A 20,498-nucleotide genomic window follows, 5' to 3' on the forward strand; every position below is an offset into this window, starting at 1 on the left:
TGGTCTTGGAAGGGAAAGCAAGTGGAAAAGAAACAAAAAACCTAAACCTTCAGCCCAGAAGCCTTTCGGCCAATGTGTCAGGACGGCAGGGGGATGGGAGGAGAGAGCACTGGCCCCTGCACCTCTGAGCACCCACCCGTGGGTCCGCTTCCTCCTGCTGCACATAACTGACTGGATGCACTGATGGCTCCTTCCCACCGCAGCCTTGTCCTCTCTCTTCCACAGGTATTCTATTTAAAAAGACAAAAAGGGAAAAATAAATTTAGCCTTTTGTAAGATTAGATGTTTCTATGTATTTTAATAATTAAAAAAATCCTGTTTTGTAACAAAACTTATTTTAAGTAAACTGTTAAAGCCAGTCCTCCTGCGCCGTTGTTATTTTCCTGTATTCGAGGTGGGTGATCCCTGTTTGCCACTTGCACAGCATCTCTCCCACCCACGTCTGGAAAAGCCTATTAAATCCCTCCTCTTGCAGCTGTCCCTGGGAGAGCCAGGAGCACAGCTCCCCCCCCCAGATTGCAGCTATCAAGCTCCCTTAATTAACAGGAAATCCAAATATTAAACCGTAAGTGCCAGCGCTTTACTGTCTTGATCCACCTTGTGCTTCTTCCAGCTCTGCAGGCTGACCAGGGCTGGAGGCAGGCAGAGCCTTTTTCACACCTCTGTCAAGTCCAAGCATGATTTCTGTGCCAGAGAGGCCTGGGGTGATGCAGCAAGCGGCTGCAGTGCAGGCGGGACATGTGCCACGAGTTCCCTGGTGCTATGCTGCGATGGCACATTCCAGGGCTTCTTGCTGCTTAAGCCACTATTAGAGCCACCTCCTCAAAATCCACGGAGCAGAGCAAGATGCCCCACTTTATTTCTAAAACTTGACAGTGTTCAGACAAAGTATCAGCAAGGCAGCGACTGACTTTCACATTCCTTCTGGCTCCACTATACACACTTGAAATGGTCTCCTAAATCCCCGAACGCTCAAGAGCTCACAGAAAAACCTGTAGACAAAGCACTGCGCACTTGTTTGCCACTATGCCGAGATTTGCTGGGGAAGAGATCTGCATTGAGCCAGGGGAGAAGGACAAGCCACAAATGATGACATTGCTCTTTGGGCTGGGAACTCCCTAGCAGAGTGAAACCTCCCCCGGGTTTCAGCAAGCCACCTGGTCTGAGCTGCCTCTCCAAGTTGCTCATCACAACCACCCACTGCAGCCTCCCCAGCAGGAAAGGTGAGAATGGCCAGCTTCCCCCTGGGAAATGCAGGAAAGAGAGCTCTGCTTTCCCTGGCCGCTCCCAGCCAGGAGCCGTGCCAAGATGGACACCGCTTCGAGAGATTCAGGCATTTAACACAACTTATTTTTTAAAAAAAAGTTACAAATCTTTTAATAAAATTCGTTATAAGTTACAGTTTCCCGAAACACGGGCTCCAGTGTAAAAAATGGGAGACAGGCTGGTAGGAGCAGGGGAAGCACCAACAGGAACCTCTTTCCCCACAGCAAAGAAGAGAGAGACAGAAAGGTTCTGACAGACATTTATTGGGGGGGTGGGGGAAAACCAGTTCTAAAGAACGGTCCAGTGGATGTAGGAAGACATCAGTCCGTGTCCCTTCTCTTCCTCCACCCTCCCAAATCCTTACCCCAAAGGCAAACACATACAAGTCCTGTTTAAGTCACATATTTTAACAGATCCAGGTACACCTCAGTTCCCAGCAACAGTCTGAAGATAGGAATCTTCTGTGGCCCAGAGTGCCAGCAGGGATTTTGGAGAAGCTGAGAGACAGCTTCCTCTCAATACAAGTCCTTGAGACCACACCGGGCACAGTGGCACGGTGTCCTGGCTCGTGTGACGAAGCAAGCCGAAGGGGCTGGTCCCATGCAGCAGCTGAAGAAGTCCCTTCTGCAGGGAAAGGGTGCTCCACGGCACAGCAGGCTTCGGTGGGGCAGGCACTGCAGCCCCCAGTGCTGCCCCAGCCCACAGAGCCATGAGAGCGATGAGAACCGACAGCGCAGACAGGCGAAGGAAGGGCAAACAGCAGGTTCGGAGCCCTCCTATCAGGGAAATGCCAGCACACAGAAACAGAGCAGCTGGGAGCCTGATGCTGAGATGAAGAGCCAAAATGAAGCCACTTCCCTACAGAGGCTTTAGGGGGCCCTCTGCCAGCCCCATCCCCTCATACAGCAGAGGTATGTCTCCACCTGGGACCTCCACCCAGTGACCAGCCGAGATTCCACTTCCCTACGGTGCTGTGGGGGGAAGATGGACACATGAGGAGAGGTGAAATCCAGCTGGACCAAGAGCAGAGGGGAGCTTGGTCACCTGTGCTTGCACGTGAGGAGGTGGCAGCTGTCACTCTAGGACAGCCATGAGGAGATGCAGTTCCCGAAAGGCACTACCATGACGGCCGCTGAGCCCAGACTTGTTCTTGACAATGTTGCTGATGTTTTTCAACTGCTTGTAGCACAGCTTGCATTTATGGAGCCTGCAAAAAACAGATAGCAGACACAGCATGAATCCCCAGTTGCTTAAGAGATGTGCTTGTTCCCGTAGTGCCAAAGACACAACTCAACCAGGAAAGGATACAAGCCCTGCAAACGGCCTGGAAGAGGCTGAAATGTGAGCATGGCTCTGCAGGAACACCACGTATTCAGCCCATGTCCTGATGACACAGAAGAATGGCATCCACATAAGGACTCTCTCACTCCTCTTTTCCCCTTTGGCAATAAAGTCCAGGGAAGAAGGAGGTGCTGTTTCTGGAGAGTCAGTTCTCAGAGCAGAGCTATCCAGTGAATGAACTGGAAATCCGGGGCCTGGCTGACAACTCATGTGTCTTGTAAGGTAGAGGGTGAAGCCACAGGGTGGTTTTACACCGACAGACGCGCACTTTTTCTAGGTGTGACTCATTACACAGTGACAGAGGGAAAAGCAGTCCTTGGTCTTTCTGAGAGCAGGAGGGTTTGGTGTTTGCAGACAAACGGAAGGCATGCCCAGTCTAGTACCAGAGCCTTGATGGCAAAGAACAAAGCTCACCCAAGAGAAAGGCCGGTTCAAAACAGGGGCAAGTGGAAGTGAGTAAGCGCCTCACCTTTCCTCTCTGGAGATGTCCACTCCAACAGAAGGTGGTGCAGCGAGCATGTCTGTGATCAGTGGCAGGAATCTCTGGAGAATGAGTTTCAGGGAGGTGCAGCCAGTCTGCACATAACTGAAAAACAAAGAATGAGGTCCCACTTGAATGTCATTCCTCCCAGCACACAGCTCTCACTCACATTGTCACTGGGGATAATCCACTCAAACCAACCCTCTCACCACCTGTAACCTGTAAGGAGAGCAACAGCCAAGAATCAACAGAGTCTTGGCTGAGTCAAGACTGACAAACTGAGCCCTTTCGAAAAGTCCTGGCATATGCCCGGCTCAGTGGGACCTTTCTGCTCAAGAGCAGAGAAGTTCTGCCAAGGGGACTTTCTCCCCCAGTAGAAAGAGCATAAACTCCATCTTAAGGGAGAGGCTGCCTTTTTAATGGCCACCTAACAAAGAGGTTCAAAGCAATCTTCCACGTGTCCCCCAGGCTGTTGCAGGACTTCATTCCCCTTGTCTCAAGTTGACAGTTTCATTCCCATCAGTGCACAAAACTCACTTCTTTTATATCGATTTGACCCCTCCTGACTGCCAAAGGGGTCCTACAATCTAACACATCTCCACTGAATCTTACCATCCTGCTCTCCTTGCCCACGCACACTTTTCATATCTTTCCCCACATACACTTGGCAACTCCATTGCTTTTCTTCTAGGTGTATTATCAGCATTATACTGCATGTGCTGTGATCTTTCAGTATTTTCTTTCAGCCACAATGTACCCCGCGAGGCTCTCCCACGAATATTGACACCTTGTACCCCAAGCACACCATGTTCTTGGAGCCTCACCTTTCATACTTGCTTTGGAGTAGTTTTTCTATCTGTGGCAGGATTATAGTACACAAATCCAACTTCCAGAGAGACCTGAAAAGAAACGGATACGTTTCAAGACTGGAGAATGAGGCTTTACGAGGCTGAGTCGACAAAAATATGCTTTCTCACAAAAAAAACTTAGGCAGCAGCACCCAAGTTTACTGAGCAAGTTCACTGACTCCCCCTTGTGATAGCAAGTGGCAGGTTCTGACTGTTTTATTGACTCAGCAGAATCACTTTATGAAGCTCCAAGACTTCGATTTTCCTTGCAAGACATCATTTGCCCGCAGAAAAGGCCTCATACAACTCCAGCAATTATTAGCAGTGCAGACCTGAAGCTCTGCTTACAAGCACATGCATTTCACACTGCCATGGCCACAACACAGCACTCCCAACCCCAGCCAGACGGCTCTCGGGTACCCCAGCATCCGGCCCACCCAGGACTCACGCTTTTTGGTTGACAATATTCAAGAGGTCCACAACAACAGACAGATCATTGATCGCCACTGCAGAGTCCACAGAGTTCTGAGAGAGAAGAGGAAGAAGTAGTCATCTACCGCAAAGCTCAAGCTAGCTAGACTGAAGCAATTAATATCAACTTCCACATTTCAAAAAAAAGTTAGGAAACAGGGAGTTGGCTGGGGAAGAGAAGATAATGCTTGCATGAAAAAGTTTTCCCCGCATGTCTTTGTGACCATTCAACTGCAAGTGGGACAGAGCAGCACTTTGCGGTGCACCCCTGGGGACAAAAGCAGTGAGAACCCACATTTTGCATAAGAGGCAGAATCAGCCCCAGATGAGCCAAAAGATCTCAGCTGCTCCCCTCGTGAGCCTCATGTTTCTCCACATTCTTGCCTTGATGTCACTGGTGCTCCATACAGCCCGCACGGTGTCCAGATTTTTGTGGCGGCTGGTGAGCACCACGCACATGGTCTCGTGGCCTTTCCTGATCTGGGACATGGCTTCCTCGTCCACAAGCTCAGTCTGGCTTTGGTTTTTCACAGCCTGAAAGTACAGACACCAATGGAGCTGCAATAACAGAGCAGGATGGCACAGAAGGGTAGGAGTTTCCTTTGGTCTATGTGAGAGATGATGTTGGTGTACAAAGTGCCAGTTAATACTGACTTTCTTGCAGAATGATTTATAAACAGTTTGAAATGGAAATGCTCAATTTCAGCTACTTCTCTTTTGCCTCTTCTACCGTGTCAATCAAACATGTTTGAAGCCTTAGAAAAACTCCCAAAATTAAAAAAGGAATTCAAAGCAAGCTTTCAAACCCAGTACATTTTGACGAAGAAATGGTTTTGTACAAACCCTGCTTTTTTATGTGAAATGCTCATCTGAAATCAACAAATTACGTTGCAAAGCATAAATCTTGCACAACTGATTAGACTTTCAATTTGATTCCCACCCACACCATTCCCCTCCTCTGCTCACATTTAGTTTGGAAACATGAGGATGCTCTGCTCTTTCTCCCCTTTGCAGACAGGGTATACCGTCCCGTGTGAGGCCAAGAGGTATCTCAGATACCAGGAAGAAAGATTCTTGAAATAATTATGTATGTGTAAAGGCAGACACCAATTTTCTAAATGGATTACTGTCCAGCACGTGGGATTGTTCAGTCTTTGCCTCACGCCTTGCTCTCTGCTTTGATAACACACTCTTTGTGAGCACGGCTCAACGCTGCTGTGTCCACATCGCCTGCTGTCAATCGCAACAGGGTTGCTGGACCAAGCCTCCGAGGTGCTAATTCCACAGGAACTGCAACTCAAAGCAGTTGGGAGGCAGGAGAGTAAACTGGCAGAGGGAAGAACCGAGAGAACTGAGTGAGCAGAGGGAGAGCAGGAGGCAACGTTCTTATTCAGTACTGAGGACTGCTGCCTGCAGAAAGCACCCAAGACATCCTTCTGCACTTCAGAGAATTCCCTTTCTGATGCCATCCAACACAGACACTGGCTGGAAACTTTTGTCCAGAATCAAAGAATCACAAGGTTGGAAAGGACCCATTGGATCATCGAGTCCAACCATTCCTAACACTCCCTAAACCATGTCCCTAAGTATCCAGAGATACTTACTGGTAGAAAGTCAGAAGCCTTCAAGCCAATGGGCTCGTTCCTGGCTGCAGGAATCACTGACGGCTCTGTTCTGGTGAAAGGAGTTGAGGAGGCAATTGGTGGCCTCTGAACCGGATCAGACTGTAGGAGAAATTGGGATAAAAGCTACAGCAGCAACAATCTGGCCCTGGTCTAATGTCCTTCTTTTCCTGACCTGATTTTCTCTCACAGCAGAGTCTTAATGCAGGAGCAGTCTCCAATTTGTTAGCATAGTTCAAGAGGCAATAAACTATTTCTCAGGTACATGCCAAAATGTAATTAAGGTTCGCAAAAACCATGACGATGCTCCAGCAGAAGTGCCAAGTGCTGTCATTGTTATCAGCATCTAAAATCAGGGCAATGGGCCACAGCCAGCCTGAAGGCAGAGAACTCTGAAGAAGCCTCTGTTATATGTCTTGCCCCATCAGCTGTTTGCAATGCAGGCTACAAAATAGCCTCAGCTCAAGAACTTGCAGAAATCTAGTGCTTCTCTCTCTTCAGAGTGCCCCAATCTTGAGATGCAAAGAGGAACTGCAACTGCAAGAAGCAAACAAAAGCAACACAGAGCCATCGCCTTTTGGATGTTTGGCCTTCGATTCTACTGCTCAGGCAAGACACATGGCAGGATAAAGACTGGAGCTGCACTTTTACTGTCTTCAGAAATGAAATCAGCTTGATTAGAAACCGTGAAATCCCCAGCATTCATGCATCTTTCACAGTGGAAGCATGAACAGCTATTAACAGATCATACCGCACTGACAAGTTCTTGCTTTGGCAATGAGATCTGGACATCCACAGCTTGGCTGGACTTCACTGCTTCCTTTGCAGCTATGGGCTCTACCGAGATGGAAAGAATTAGGAAAGTAGAAGTTAATTACTCCTTTCAAGGGAAGCTGTGAGCAAAGGTTCTATATACCTAGACTATAAGTAGTCGTTCCTGCAGACGTGCAACTCTCTCTCTTTGGAGTGCCGTTAACCCCATTCCTACTAAGCAGTCATTTTCATACTCACCATCCTCAGGAGGGGCTGGAAAGGGTTCGTTTCGAGGAGGAGTTCGACCTACAGAAGGAAAGAAAAAATTAAACAAAGGAGCATCCAAGGCTACAGATTAGTGAAAAGGTCAACCTTGGAGCTGGGAGATCTCCAACAACTCTACAGATTAGGGCAATCAGGGATGTGGCAAGCACAGTTATCTCCTTCAGACCCTGACACTATTATTGAGTTTAGTAAGAGGCTTTCGGCCTTCAAGAATGGGAGGGACAAAACTAATCTGTGCAGTTCATCACTGCTGTAGAGGTGTGAAGCACAAGAAGAGGCACTGCCACAACAAATTATATTAGAAAAAAATTCACCTCCTGCTAAATCAATTCACATAAGTAAACCAAAATAATGACCATTAATTTCTTAGAGTGCCTCATTTTTCTCATTTACAATAAAAATGAGATACAGGCATTGCACTGTGTCTTCTAAGCAGCAACCTCTGCTTTTAAAAAAAAAACATTTTGCCTCTCCTTCTTTAGTGGAGGTTTTATGCATATCAAAATTCTATGTTAATAGATATACCATAACAGGGTAGTCCTTCCTAATGAGGACAGGAAGGCAGTGCTCTTACAATGGAGCTCTGGGTTCTAAGCCAGGCTTTGACCAGACATCATTGTAAAGGTGCCACCTTCCAGCAATTCACCAACATCATCTGTGGTTCAGGGTCCAAGCACAGAATATTAAACGAAAGTCTTCTAAAGTCTGCCAGTCACAGGTGAAACCTCTGTTACAGTAAGTCAAAGTTCACGCCAAGTGAATCAGTTTAGCGCCCACAGCTCTAATCCAACCACCACTCAATGGCACAACAAGCCTTGGTACTGACAGATAGCATTCTTGGGCTGGAAAATCTCTTTGTAATCCTCCTGGTTCTGGATCTCAGCCTTTGATTCCTTCTCATCCCGGTCATCTTCACTGCTGGGACTTCGCCTCTCGCTCTCTGAGTTGTGCTTCACTCTGCTGTGGAAAACAAGAAGCTGTCAGAGCAAGTCCTATGGAGACTATGAGAAAGAGTGAGTGCACTTAAGCTCCTTGTACACTTCGTTAAAATCTTAAAATTCAACAGGCCTGCAGATTCCCTCACCTTTGTGGCTTGCTACAGCTTGTGGACGGCCTGTCATAGATGCGGCGAAGGGAGGACCCCATGGGGGTAGGTGGCACAAGAGGCTCATCGTCCCTGATCAGCCCATGAGGGATGGAACCCGACTTTGTGACTCTGCTGAGATCCACAACGAAGGAAGAGACTGTGCTTTGCGCAAAGGAAACTCCTATCTGCAGAGGCAAAAGATCAAGGTAAGTCACCAGGGAGCAGGACGCTCACCAGCACCTTTGAGAATAGGCACGATGGAGCGACCCCGAGCAACCACGCTCGAGAATTTCAGTTCAGTGCTTTGGCTTTTTCAGTCAGAAACTGCCAGTATTTCGCGGAAAGCTCTGATAAAACTTTTGCCAAGTATAGTTTCTAAATACTGGTCAAACCAAGCCCCTGTTCCTTCCTCCACAGGCCAAAAAGAGACCAAGTGGAACACAAGACTGCTGAAAGCAAAAGCACACAAGCTCTAAGTGCTGGGCATACTGCAAGCCCTGGCCCCTTATAGTCTCTGACATAAGCTTAAAGGTCAGAAGGCCTGCAAAGAGGCAGGAGGATTTTATCACGCGTGTCACAGCTGCCACCCCCACTCCTCAGGAGCAGTGGCTTACCAACTGGTTGTTGCAGATAGATAAGTCAGCTACTTTTCCCCAGTTCACCAAGACAACATCAAAACAGCGCTCTGGCTCCCAGCCGTACACACGCAGTGAATCCTGGAAGCCACTATACAAACAGCAGCCATCTGGGTTGAAAAGCACACACCTGGAAGGAAGGCAGGTGGAGAATTAGGCACAGCTTCCCAGACTTTCTCCACCCCACATGAACCTCAGGGCTGTATCCCTGACTTTACTGAATACCTCCAGCCCCATTTCTAACAATGAACCTACCAATCTGGTGTTCACCTGTGCAACGTGGTGGGCCTGTGCAACATCTCCAGGAGCCCAAACTTCTCCCAGTAAAGTCTCTCTTTCAGGAAATCCTCCCTTCACCCCTCACTTTAGCCTCTGCCTTGTACACTGCAGTAGGAATTTAATATACCTGACGGGAGTAGCCTCCTCTTCAATACAGCTCACAACTTGAAACTTCTCCAAGTCCCAGAACCGAACAGTCCTGTACACACAACAGGAAAAAAAAAAAAATCACTGCTCATCCCACTAGAAATCTTCTGTAGGATCCGGTACTGAAATAACACGATGACAGTTAGAATGACTTTCTCTGTCGTGCACAGATGTGAACCCACACAGGCGGCCAGTCTAGGTAAGATCCATGAATGCAGCCACAGATGCTTAGAGGCTCTAGATCGGGATGAGTGTTTAGAGCTGACCCAGAGTTAAGGACATCCTGCTGGCTGAGCAAGACTGCTTGGTTTTCAGGTAGGATGTCAGCTGGAGTAGTGCAATGCTCGAGGCTATCACACTGTTTTCCAGTGTGGCAGAAGATGCCATCAATTTTGGATGAGAAGGCACTATCTCCATATTCTGTGCATCACAGATGTGACATGCTGCTGCTTACGTGCCAGGCTCTTACAACCACAGGTTTGAGTTGTATGACATTCCTATTTTCCACACTCCTAAAAGGAAGGGCATCAGGAAACGGAACCGAAATATAAAATTCTCTCCTTTCTTCCTCCCCTTACATACCTGTCAGAGCTGCCAGAAGCCAAAAGGTATTCATTGGGATGGAATTCAACAACATTTACTGGGCCAGTATGTCCTGTAAATTCAAACATTATCTTCCCAGCAGCCAGATCCCACAGCTGGAAGAAAGAAAGAAGGGAGACACTATTGAAAAGATTTAATATTAGAGATTTCCCTGTACAGGCAACCTCCTAACACTTCTCCCCCTCCAAGAACAGACTCAAGTTTGCCAAGGAAAGCAACAACCAGGCAAGGAGTACCATCCCAGTCATGTAATGCTGCATTTCTTTTTTGGCAGTCTTTTTGTCTATTTAGCTTTAATTCCTAATTTGTTCCCTGGAAGCTTCTGTTTTATATTTAGAGACTGGAATAAACTAAAAACAATAAATTCCACCTGTTCCTGTAGATTAAGTTTCAAAAGAAAACAAAAAACCTGAACGCCTTAGCAATTCCTTCTTCCAGCACTACAGTGCCCCTTGAAAAATCCACAGTAAAATGACTGATCAGTTTATTTCATATGAAGCTGACAACAAAAATCAGTCCTTTGCCCACATTCTTCCGTGCCATATCCAAAATAACTGAAGCTGCTGCCTCAGTCTCTACTTTTCTGAATTCCTTAGCTTGCTCTTCTCAGTCCTGACAGCAATTTTCAGACTGATCATCATGCTCAAAGTGTAGGATAACACATCCCTACTGAATTAACTGAGCAGAGCTAGAAAACTAAATGGTGAAGAGTGTGCTGTGGACAACTCATTTTGTAACGTTCACTGAATTAACAGAGGCAAATATTCAGGTATCACAACTCTTCTGCCATCAAAACTTGAACCATCATGTGCTTAGCGCATATCTGTTGCATTTCTGCATTTCAACACATGTAGCTCTTTTCTGGATGTTTTGGGCCACTGGACATGATCCCTGTAAACAGATTGATCTTGTAAAGCCACAGGACTCAGCCAATTGCCTAATGAACTAAAGGTGTTTATCAGTGAGTTCTGGTAATGCCCGGTAAGAAGATGATCCCAGCATTCCTGTGTGCCACAAGTACATAAGGAGAGCGTCACAATAAATTACTTTTACAGTGTGATCATCAGCAGCAGAGGCTAACCATTTCCCATCAGGACTAAAGCGGAGACATCGAACTGCTTCCGTGTGACCCTGAAATGAGAAAAATCAAAGAGTATTTTCTTCACTCCGCCTTCCTTTAGGGGGAATTCTGGCTTTTGTCTTTCAATCCTATACAATATAATACAATAAAACCAACTAACTGTTCCACAGAGTCCACAGCTCGCAGAACACTGAACACTACACTCAAGAACTATACCCACCCACACCAAACAGGTGTTATCTCCGTCATTGAAAGGCTTCTGGCATCGGTTTAGGCATGCTAAATGCAGATCTGGCTTAATTAGTAAAAACTCTTTTTAAATTACAGTTTTATGGGTGGGCAGATAGAAGAGCTGTGCCATTAAGTTAGTTTCTAAATGAAATTAATATACAGCAAGCTCTTTGGGTAGAAGGCGGCTCTGACAAAGGAACTACCTTGGTGCAGCGGAGATCTGGACCCCAAAAGCCCAGAATTCACCCCAAACTCTGCCCATCCCCCCAAGAACAAGGCCGAAGAGGTGAGGTCGAAGGCTTTTATTGGGACCCATAGGGGGAGGAGGAGGAGGGAGATGATGGAGACAATGAAGATGATGATGAGGAGAGGGATGAAGATGATGGAGATGATGAAGATGAGGAGGAAGAGGAGGGTGAGAGAGATGATGGAGATGATGAAGATATGGAAGAGGGAGATGAAAAGGATGAAGAGGATGAAGATGGCAAGATCAGTCACAGTATACACACATTCCTGGACGCTCTCCATCCCCCCAGCCAGACTATAGTACGTTAACTCCTATGACATCTGTTTCGTATTCCCATATGGATCACAGAGGCCTTCAGAGGTTTGCAAGGCCACTTCACAAATCATGCAGATCTTATTTTTATACTGGAAAAATAGGAAGTTAATTGGACACAATCACTTTTTTTGCTCTCAGGTTCTCAGCAGAAATCTTTCTCCCCTTTTCTCCCGAAAACTAATGAAGCTTTTTACCTTGTACCTGAAGACACAGCCTTTTCTTCTTACATCCCAGAGCTACAGGGAAGAAAACCAAACACAAATATGCTTAAAGCAGCATGTGGGGCGCATAAGGGTCCCGTCAGAACAAGAGTTCTCCCCGTCACCAAGCTGATAAACACTGCAAAATGAAAACACTGAAGGGGGTGCTAAACCCGTCTGCTTCAGGGGTATTTGCTTATCTTATTTCCCCAAGTGAGAATCACTTCTGTAATGTATTTCTTACTACAGAAGCTCAGCTCCTAGAGTCAAATACCAGACTCACGAAGCAGATGCCCCAGTGGTTGTGGATTACACCTGCGCTCACTGACACCAAGGCTTGACTGGCACCTACCTTGGAGCCACATTCCACAACGGAGGAGTCACACTCATGAGCTACCACCGAAAATATACGCACGAATTTCACAAGAACTCGCAAATACACTTGCCCAGACACATGGAAATGATGACGTACAGCATCTACCAACAGCTTGACATAAACCACATTCCAGCACTCTTCAAAACAAAGACAATGCAAGTAAAGAGAACAGTCTCTAGGAGAAGCCTAGCTTTACCTTAATGTTTGTGTCCAAAGAGCCAGATGCCACAAAGTTTCCGTAAGGATGGAAATCAAGGCTGCAGATATTCGCTTTGTGACCGAGTAAGGTACGAAGAACTGGAAAAAGGAGAAGTGGAGTGGGGAGAAGGAATAAGGAACACATTTTTAGTAGCTCATTTCACCCAAGCACCATGCAGAAGTCCAGCCATACTATTCTCACCATTAAGCACACAGTAATACAACGTACGTTAGACAGGCTACATATTGTTTATTTATCTGTCTATGTCATTTTATGGAAATATTTCTGAATTTACCCTGAATTTACCGTCTTCAATGATCCTGAAAAAAAATCCTGTCCTTAAGCACAGAAGCTATGAATAAAACTCCTAAGGTCTCCGCTCTGCCAGGCTTTGAAGCAGCGGTCAGGCAGTGTGTCGTTCCACTTGTTACAGAGAGAGCAGAATGGGGGTGGGGGACATCAGACACACCGCTTTAGCCGGGAACTGAAAGGGACATTTGATTGCTTGCATCATTCACCTTGCAGCTTTTAGACAGACCCTTTGCTGGGACTCAGGACCCCTGTCCAGGCACAGCCCTGATTTCTGTTTCTTACATTCCAATATCAGCCTTGGACTCTTTCAATTGCCCTTTGTAAGAAGCATCCCAAAGACCTGGAAAGGACATTCGGGAAGCACGAGACAAAGAAATGATCAGTGTTTCAGCAAGTCATCAACCAAGTAACATCCCTTGCAGTTCTGGAAACCAGAAAGGACCAGTAGAACTGGTCACTATCTCTGAACACACAGATGAGTGCACAACTCCTCTTCAAGGAAGAAAAATTGCTCAGATAATAACAGGGGCAACCTCCCTCCATCACTTGTCATCTGGAACAGACTGATGACTCCCCTGGCAGAAATTAGCTCTTGAGGCAGATGTGGAATGGTCATTTGCACAGACACTGGCTCATAGATCTAATAAATTCAGCCAGCTCAGTTACTCTCTGCACTGGTAGAGCCAAACTATTCTATAACTGAAGTGGTTCTAACTGTCTAAATGACAAAAGTGCTTTTTATCATTATTTATGCCACTTGTTTTTTGCCTTCTTAGCTCAGCCAGTGTAAGTCTACTTTCATCACATATTCTTTGTATGAGCCAGTAACAACCAACAAGAAATATTTGGTCATTTTATGGTATTCCTACTGAAATGCACTCAAGCGATCCATAACACCTTTGCAAACTTGGTCTATGATTTGAGAAAAATGCAATAAAAATAACTCAGCAATTGTCCTATAGAGGATCAGAGCTCGATGAGTTAACAGCTTTTACAATGTATTAAAAATCAGGTATTTGGCTATTTATATGGTCATGCCAGAGCAGAAGAAGAGAAAAAACACTTGACAAAACAATGGAAGGTAGAACCTATAAACAAGAACAAGAGATCAGCAAGCAGGGGATTCCTGGGCTTACACAAAACATAATACACCTAAAACTTCCAATACGATTTTAGATTCACGGTATCTTAAGTTTGACAATTTTAAGCTGAGACTCTGAATATAATTTCTATATGCCTAATTAGTCTGTATGTGCACGGAAACTGATCTGGAATACAGACTTCAACAAACTTGGGTCAAAAGCCTAGAAACTTGTTCCTCAAATCCGTCTCCATAATACACATCCAAATTTCTGGTCGAGCACGCATACACAGCTCTACAGGCTCAGTAGGAAGACCACAAAAGCCTTCTAACAGGGCTGGAAATTAAGATGAAAGCAATGCCAGGCTCTTGTTCTTTCTTAAGTTAGGAACCTTCTGAGTCAGCACAGATATTAAGCATAAGGATATTCCAAAAAGTGTACATTAACAGAAGTGAAAACTCATGACATACTTTTGGCAGCTTCCAAGTCCCAAATTCGAATGGACCCTGACTGGGACCCTGCAACAACGAGTTCCTCATTCATGTTGATCTGTAGGCTCTCAATGGGCTTTGTATGGCCTGTCAAGCTCTGCAAAGAAAACCAGGAGTCACAATTAACATACTTCATTGGTAACTGGAGCATTTAGACAGCAGCTGGGACCACCCGGTTGTGCCACTGCTCCTTTTTCCTCACCAGCTACCAGTATGCTAGAGCACCCTAAAGACCAGTACGGCATAGAACACCGTGAACGGATCCTCCAGTTATCCCACTCGCTGGGGCACACTGACTACTTGTTAAAGATTGCATCAACAGAGACATGGGTGGTTAAATATCAGGTGTGGACAAGGCTGACACACGCTTACATTATAAAAATTATGCTGTGTAAGCTCAATGGCACCGTGTTTGGTCTAAATGGGTCACTTAAGTGTCATGAACCAGTCCCAAAATCAAAGCAAGAGCAAAAGCAGGGCTGCTCAGAAACCTTCACATAAGCAAGGAGCCATAAGTTGCTGCCAGCGATGGGTGTCACAGTGATAACGTGGTGCCATTACTGAAGAATTAACTTGAGGCATAAGGTAGTCATTCACATGTATGCGGTTCCTTTCATCCTCGAGCATCTAAAAGCTTACGAATTATATAAATACTTACCTTTCCAAAATATTTAACTAAAACACAGACTATTTAAAACTAGTTCTAGAAAGCCAATCAACATACATACCTCTCTGTAGATTTTTTGCTTGTCAATTAAGCAATATTCTATGCTTTCCTCCATCCTCAAACAGGTCTTTTTAAATAGCTAAGCTAGCTCTGTGCCTCCCACATATGAAGAGAGACTGGGAATGCCAGTTGAAAGCTGCCTGTTCTGATGGTGCTTTCTTAGGATTCCACAGGCAACTGAAACCCTCTACATATCCTACAGCCGCAGTTGTCACTGCTTAGACAGAAACACACCTCACACTTGAAGCAAAGTTCCAACGCTACTCGAGAAGTTCCTCTTCCCCAATACATAAACATCTGGAATCCTAACAATGTAATCACTAAAGATGAATTTCACAGGACAAAATACATGCCACAACCCCAAAAATCAAGATTCTTTTGATATACAAAAACGGCACAAGTCCTCAGCAGCTCCAGTCAGCCCATGCCGCTCAGAAACATCAGCTTCAAAAGTCTGCGGTTCCCAGGCAGCGCAGGAGAGCTACAGCTCTCTGCTCCCAAAGGAACATACGGAGATATTTAGTCCTTCTACCTTTCTCCTCGTGGAAGGCAACACTATGGTTTCAAACTACTGTCACACCACCACCAAGGGCCTGGAAAGACACCGCTTAACTACGCTACGCAAGAAGTGCAGCACTGCCAAAGGTGAGCAACTTCTTTTGCACTCATTTCAAACTATTTATATTTGAGCTCAGTAAATGAATGGAAAAACAGACACAATCTCCTTTTAGACTTTTTGAGCCTACTTTCCCGATTCCTCCCTCCCAGGGTTCACTACAGCTACAGGAACGCCTTCCATAACACACCACTATTTTATTGTTATTTAAATAAGCACTAAGGGACACTTGTTAAAGGTTTCCCATGACATCCACTCAAAGCAAAGGTGATACAGGACATGCACCTGTTAAATATATGTACGGTGTGCGTTAGTGATCACTGCTGGGGTAACCCTCCTCTTTCTAACACGCTGCGCCCAGCATCACTCTTGCCCAGCACACAGGAAACTCTGCAAACTATTCCAACAAACTTTGTGCTGACAGTTAGTATCTGTGGGACAGGTGGGAACGCATCCTGTTGGGAATGTCTCCTGCTATGAGGGTGAAGTCTAGGCTATAAAACTGGCTTCTGTAGCTCCTACTAAAAAGCTAGCTGATTTTGTACAAAACTCTGCATTTAAGTATCTTTTGTCTGGTAACGGAAGGCATAATGTTCATTACCTGAGCAAGCACTGGCCCAGCTGAAGCAGCCTTCCATCCCAGATTCTCTCCGGAGCAGTCTCACCAGTTAGGAATTCTGTCCCTTTCGTTAGCTAGAAGTGGGTCATCCAGCTTTGTGGTGGTAAACTTAAAACACTATTCACAAGTACTACAGGCTACAACCAAACCAAATCTTTCCCCTCATTCTTCATCCTCCATACCTCAGAATAAATATTGTCATCCCCCAAAATCCAAAACAAGGCCTGCACTTACCATGATGCAGTTGGACTTGTTAACTGACCATATGTTGACCCGACAGTCGTCTCCTCCAGTTGCCAGCAGCCGGCCTGAACTTTTCCCCAGGACTAGTGAGGATACATTGCTGCTGTGAGCCATGATCTCTTCTGCATGAAGAAAAGCAAACAGTTATGACAGATTGGTATAACCATTTTCCATGCCATCTCTCCCAAAGGACTAAAAATATATTCTTCTCCAGAAAAACTTTCTAGTTTCCCCTGGACAATCTGCAGCAGCCCACAGTTCAGATAAGAAGCCGCACTATTATCTTGCTTGAAACAGCCCTTCTTGGCTCTGCCTGCCGCACGTCAGACATCCGCTGATCAAGCTTCATAACTCCAATGCTCACGGGGCTTACAAAAAGCATCTTCTTTCACTCACAGCAGCTCAGTAGCTTTTCAAGCTTTGCTCACCTGCAGCAACCCGCTCACAGAAGCCACTTTAACTTGGGTACCTGGGTGGGTCTCGGCAAGCCGAGCTGTCTGAGAAGTTGCAGTAATAGGAAGCAGCCAGAGTCATCCAGAGAAAGGCCCTCTAATCCCGTTCTAGACTGGCAGATTAGCAGCAGTAGTTTGTTACCTTACACAGAAAAAGCCAGACTCAGCAGCAGGGAGAGGTGGAGTTCCCTTCTCAGAGCTTTGGCAGAGGCTTTGCCACGTTCCCACCGGGTAACACAAGTGAAACGTAGCGAGGCACGGTGTGAAACTGTGACAATGGAATCATGAATCTATACCCAAAAGGGCACAAAAAACCCAAATGTGATTGATACTAAAAGACTTGCAAAACTGGGGGCTTTGGGGAAGCTCTAACACTGAGAGGGCCTCACAAAAAGGTCTCATTGTAAAGAAACAAGTTTGAGGCAAAAGAGAAGCCAAATGAGCATCTTTGGTTTGATATCCAGTTACCACAGTGGACATTTAAATCCATTCCAATTTCTGGCAGGGGCTTTTGGCAGGTGTATTTAACAATTTCTTCCTCTTAAAGTTGTCTTCTTTGAAAGTTCATGGGATTTGCATGCCTAATAGCCGAGAAACCCGTTTATAAAAAGGCCAGGTAACAATCAATTCAGCTTTCATTCGGATAGTTTTGGTGGCAGCAGCAATTTGATCACTTTACACACAACATTATTACAAAAGGATATTAGATGGCTGCAATAATAATTACAGGTACTTTGATCTCAAGCTCTAAGAGTGCTTTTTTGGAAGTAAAACTGCGCAACTTTCACTTTAGCTGAAGAAATACCTTCCAAATTACAAAGGTAACTGGACCATAAATTATATGGAGAAGGAAAAATCTGAAAACATGCTTGTGTTGTGTTGAAATCCTCAACAGGACAATGCTAGAGTACATATGTATACACAGACTTGAAGGTAATGAAGAGTACAATTAGTATTAACAGAACAACTGGCTTGTTAAAATTGAAAGGATAGATACTGAGCATTGCTGCTCACATGAGTGCGTCAGCAGCTTCAGTTTTTCATTCTTAATAATACATTGTAAGTTTAAGAGTCAATGCTGAAGCACTCAGCCCTATGTTCCTAAAAGCCAAGTATACCCTGATGCCAGCCTTGCCCAGATAGCATCGTCCTCTCCCTCGGCGAGGTGGCAATTTCCTTAAAACCACAAACCTTTTTTTTTTAAGGACTAATTGTCACCAGGTACCACCCACCAGCACAGTAATTCTAAGCTCCTAATTATCATCGCCAAAACATCTGTAACACTCAGAATGCTTCTTGCTCTAAAGAGGATGCTGAGACAGGGCAGAACCCAGCAAAAATGAGATCAAGAACTTCTGCCCACTTAAAGAGAATGGAGATAGACAGACTTCCAGCTTTTTCTGTAACTGGAGCATCAGGAATGGGAAGATAAAGTAGCAAAGTGTCTTTCTGCTCAAAAGTATATGAAATTACTATGTCAATTATCTCAGCTCCCTTAATGTGTTACCAGTCGAGGATACTGCATTTCTGCTAACCAGACTCTAGACCCCAGGTAACTGGTCTAAACCTCACACTTTCAAATAACCATTCACTCCCCACTGCTTACAAGAGTTCCTCAGCAGCCCCCACGAAAACATTCATCGGTGAAGAGCTAGAAATCAACAATCAGTGAAGGTTTACTGCTGCTTCTGAGGAAAAACAATGGATGTAAAAGCAGCAGATCCTTGCCGTCTCTTGCAAAGCAATTTCAAGAGAACGTGACATATAGGCCCGGCAGAGACCTCCTCACTCCTCCAAAGAGCTGGGCACCTTCTGTAGCGAGCACCAGCGACACACACCCACTGCAAGTGGCAGAAGTGACACAGAGAGAGCTCCCTGTGCACCCCAAACACTGGAGGAGTCCTTGTACAACATGAGAGTCTTAGGGGTCAGAGAGACACTTAGAAGGGCCTTACAGCAACCCACCAGAAAAGCATAAGCTGTGACCTGGGTCATCAGAGCACAAGTCTTATGAGGAGCAGCTGAGAGAATAGGGACTGCTTAGACTGGAAGCGGCTGAGGGGAGACCGCATTGCTCTCTACAACTGCCTGCAAGGAGGTTGTAGAGAGCTGAGTGCTGGGCTCTTCTCCCAAGAAACAAGCAACGGGACAAGAGGGAATGACCTCAAGTTGTGCCAGGGGAGGTTCAGACTGGATATTAGGAACAATTTGCCTACTGAAACAGTGGCGAAGCACTGGCATAGGCTGCCCAGGGAAGTGGTGGAGTCTCCATCTCTGGAGGTGTTCAAAAATCACGTAGATGCGCCACTAGGGGACACGATGGTTTAGTGGGCATGGTGGGGTTGGGCTGGATGATCTTAGAAGTGTTTTCCAACCTTACTTGACCATGAGAATGGTGAGGCCCTGGCACAGGTTGCCCAAGGAAGCTGTGGCTGCCCCATCCCTGGAGGTGTTCAAGGCCAGGTTGGACGGGGCATTGGGCAGCCTGATCGAGGGGGAGGTGTCCCTGCCCATGGCAGGGGGGTGGAACTGAGTGATCTTTAAGGTCCCTTCCAAGCCAAACGATTCTATGATTCCATGCAAACAGCAACGGCACGGCCCTACGCTGCTCCACTGCGGCTCGACTTCCAGGAAGGATCCCCAGGCGCTAAGAACTCCCCTCAGCGACGCGGGGAGAGGCCGGGGCATCCCTCACACCCCCCGGGATCCCGTCCCCACCCCCCGACACTCACGCAGCTTCCACGCCGTCTTGGTGGCGACGGCGCCGGCCATGGCTGCGGCGGACAGGGTCGCAGCGCCTTCCCCCCTCCCCGGGCCGCCCTAGGGCCGCGGGGCCATCCCTGAGGCGAGGAGGCTCCGGCCGGGTCAGGGCCGCGGCCCGGCCCCGCCGCGGGGCAGCATCGCGAGGAGAGCGTGGCCCGGGCCGCCGCGGCGGGAGGAGCTACAAGGGGAGCTCCGGTGGTGACGGTGACGCTGCTCGGTGCGACCGGCGCCTGCGACCCCCACGCTACCCCCTACGCCGCAGCCGCCGCCTGACAACGGCCCGAGCGGCGCCCCGCGCCCCGCCCCGCCGGATATCGCCAATCAGAGCCGACCCTGCCCGGACGCAGCCAATCAGAGCCTATCCAGTCCTGGCAAACAGTTGCCAATCAGGTCCGCCCTTCTCCGACTGTAGCCAATCAGAGCGGCTCTAGGTCAGTGACGCTACTGCCAATCACGTCCGCCCCCAGTCACGGACCCGCCAATCAGAGCTGTCCCAGCCCGGCCTCGGTCATCTGCCAATTAGAACCGCCCCCTCCAATCAGGGCCGCCCTCGCCCGGCCGCAGCCAATCAGAGACGCTCTCGCCAGTCAGGGCCGCCCTAGATCAGGATCCCTCCAATCAGAGCCGTCCTCGCCCGGCCACCCCCAATCAGAGCCCTCGGCCAGGACAGCGGCTGCCAATCAGGTCCGCCCTCGCCCGTGGCCGCCAATCAGAGCTACCCCCGGT

The 20,498-nt window shown here is 47.0% G+C and overlaps 1 protein-coding gene across 5 annotated transcripts; it reads right to left on the reverse strand.

The window, feature by feature from the left end:
* Window positions 1-96: 96 nt before the first annotated feature.
* On the reverse strand, window positions 97-20,069 carry KATNB1 (katanin regulatory subunit B1). 5 transcript variants are annotated; one of them, XM_054079190.1, is made up of 20 exons: window positions 19,742-20,069; window positions 16,549-16,679; window positions 14,332-14,449; window positions 12,465-12,565; window positions 11,887-11,928; window positions 10,866-10,949; window positions 9,798-9,913; window positions 9,196-9,267; window positions 8,769-8,919; window positions 8,152-8,339; window positions 7,894-8,027; window positions 7,041-7,088; window positions 6,781-6,866; window positions 6,012-6,131; window positions 4,792-4,941; window positions 4,385-4,461; window positions 3,913-3,987; window positions 3,077-3,193; window positions 2,311-2,473; window positions 97-230 (listed from the first exon to the last, which is right to left on the reverse strand). In XM_054079190.1, the coding sequence occupies exons 1-19, from the start codon at window positions 19,779-19,781 to the stop codon at window positions 2,341-2,343; spliced, it is 1,983 nt and encodes a 660-aa protein (XP_053935165.1). In that variant the 5' UTR covers window positions 19,782-20,069; the 3' UTR covers window positions 97-230; window positions 2,311-2,340. The 5 variants fall into 5 exon arrangements, 4 of the variants coding, with proteins under 4 accessions (XP_053935165.1, XP_053935164.1, XP_053935167.1 ...); XM_054079189.1 differs by lacking the exon at window positions 97-230 and adding an exon at window positions 1,413-2,237; XM_054079192.1 differs by lacking the exon at window positions 97-230 and having other exon boundaries at window positions 1,413-2,473; window positions 7,894-8,024.
* Window positions 20,070-20,498: the final 429 nt, after the last annotated feature.

Source organism: Cuculus canorus, chromosome 13 (genome assembly GCF_017976375.1).
Source record: "Cuculus canorus isolate bCucCan1 chromosome 13, bCucCan1.pri, whole genome shotgun sequence".
NCBI lineage: Eukaryota > Metazoa > Chordata > Aves > Cuculiformes > Cuculidae > Cuculus > Cuculus canorus.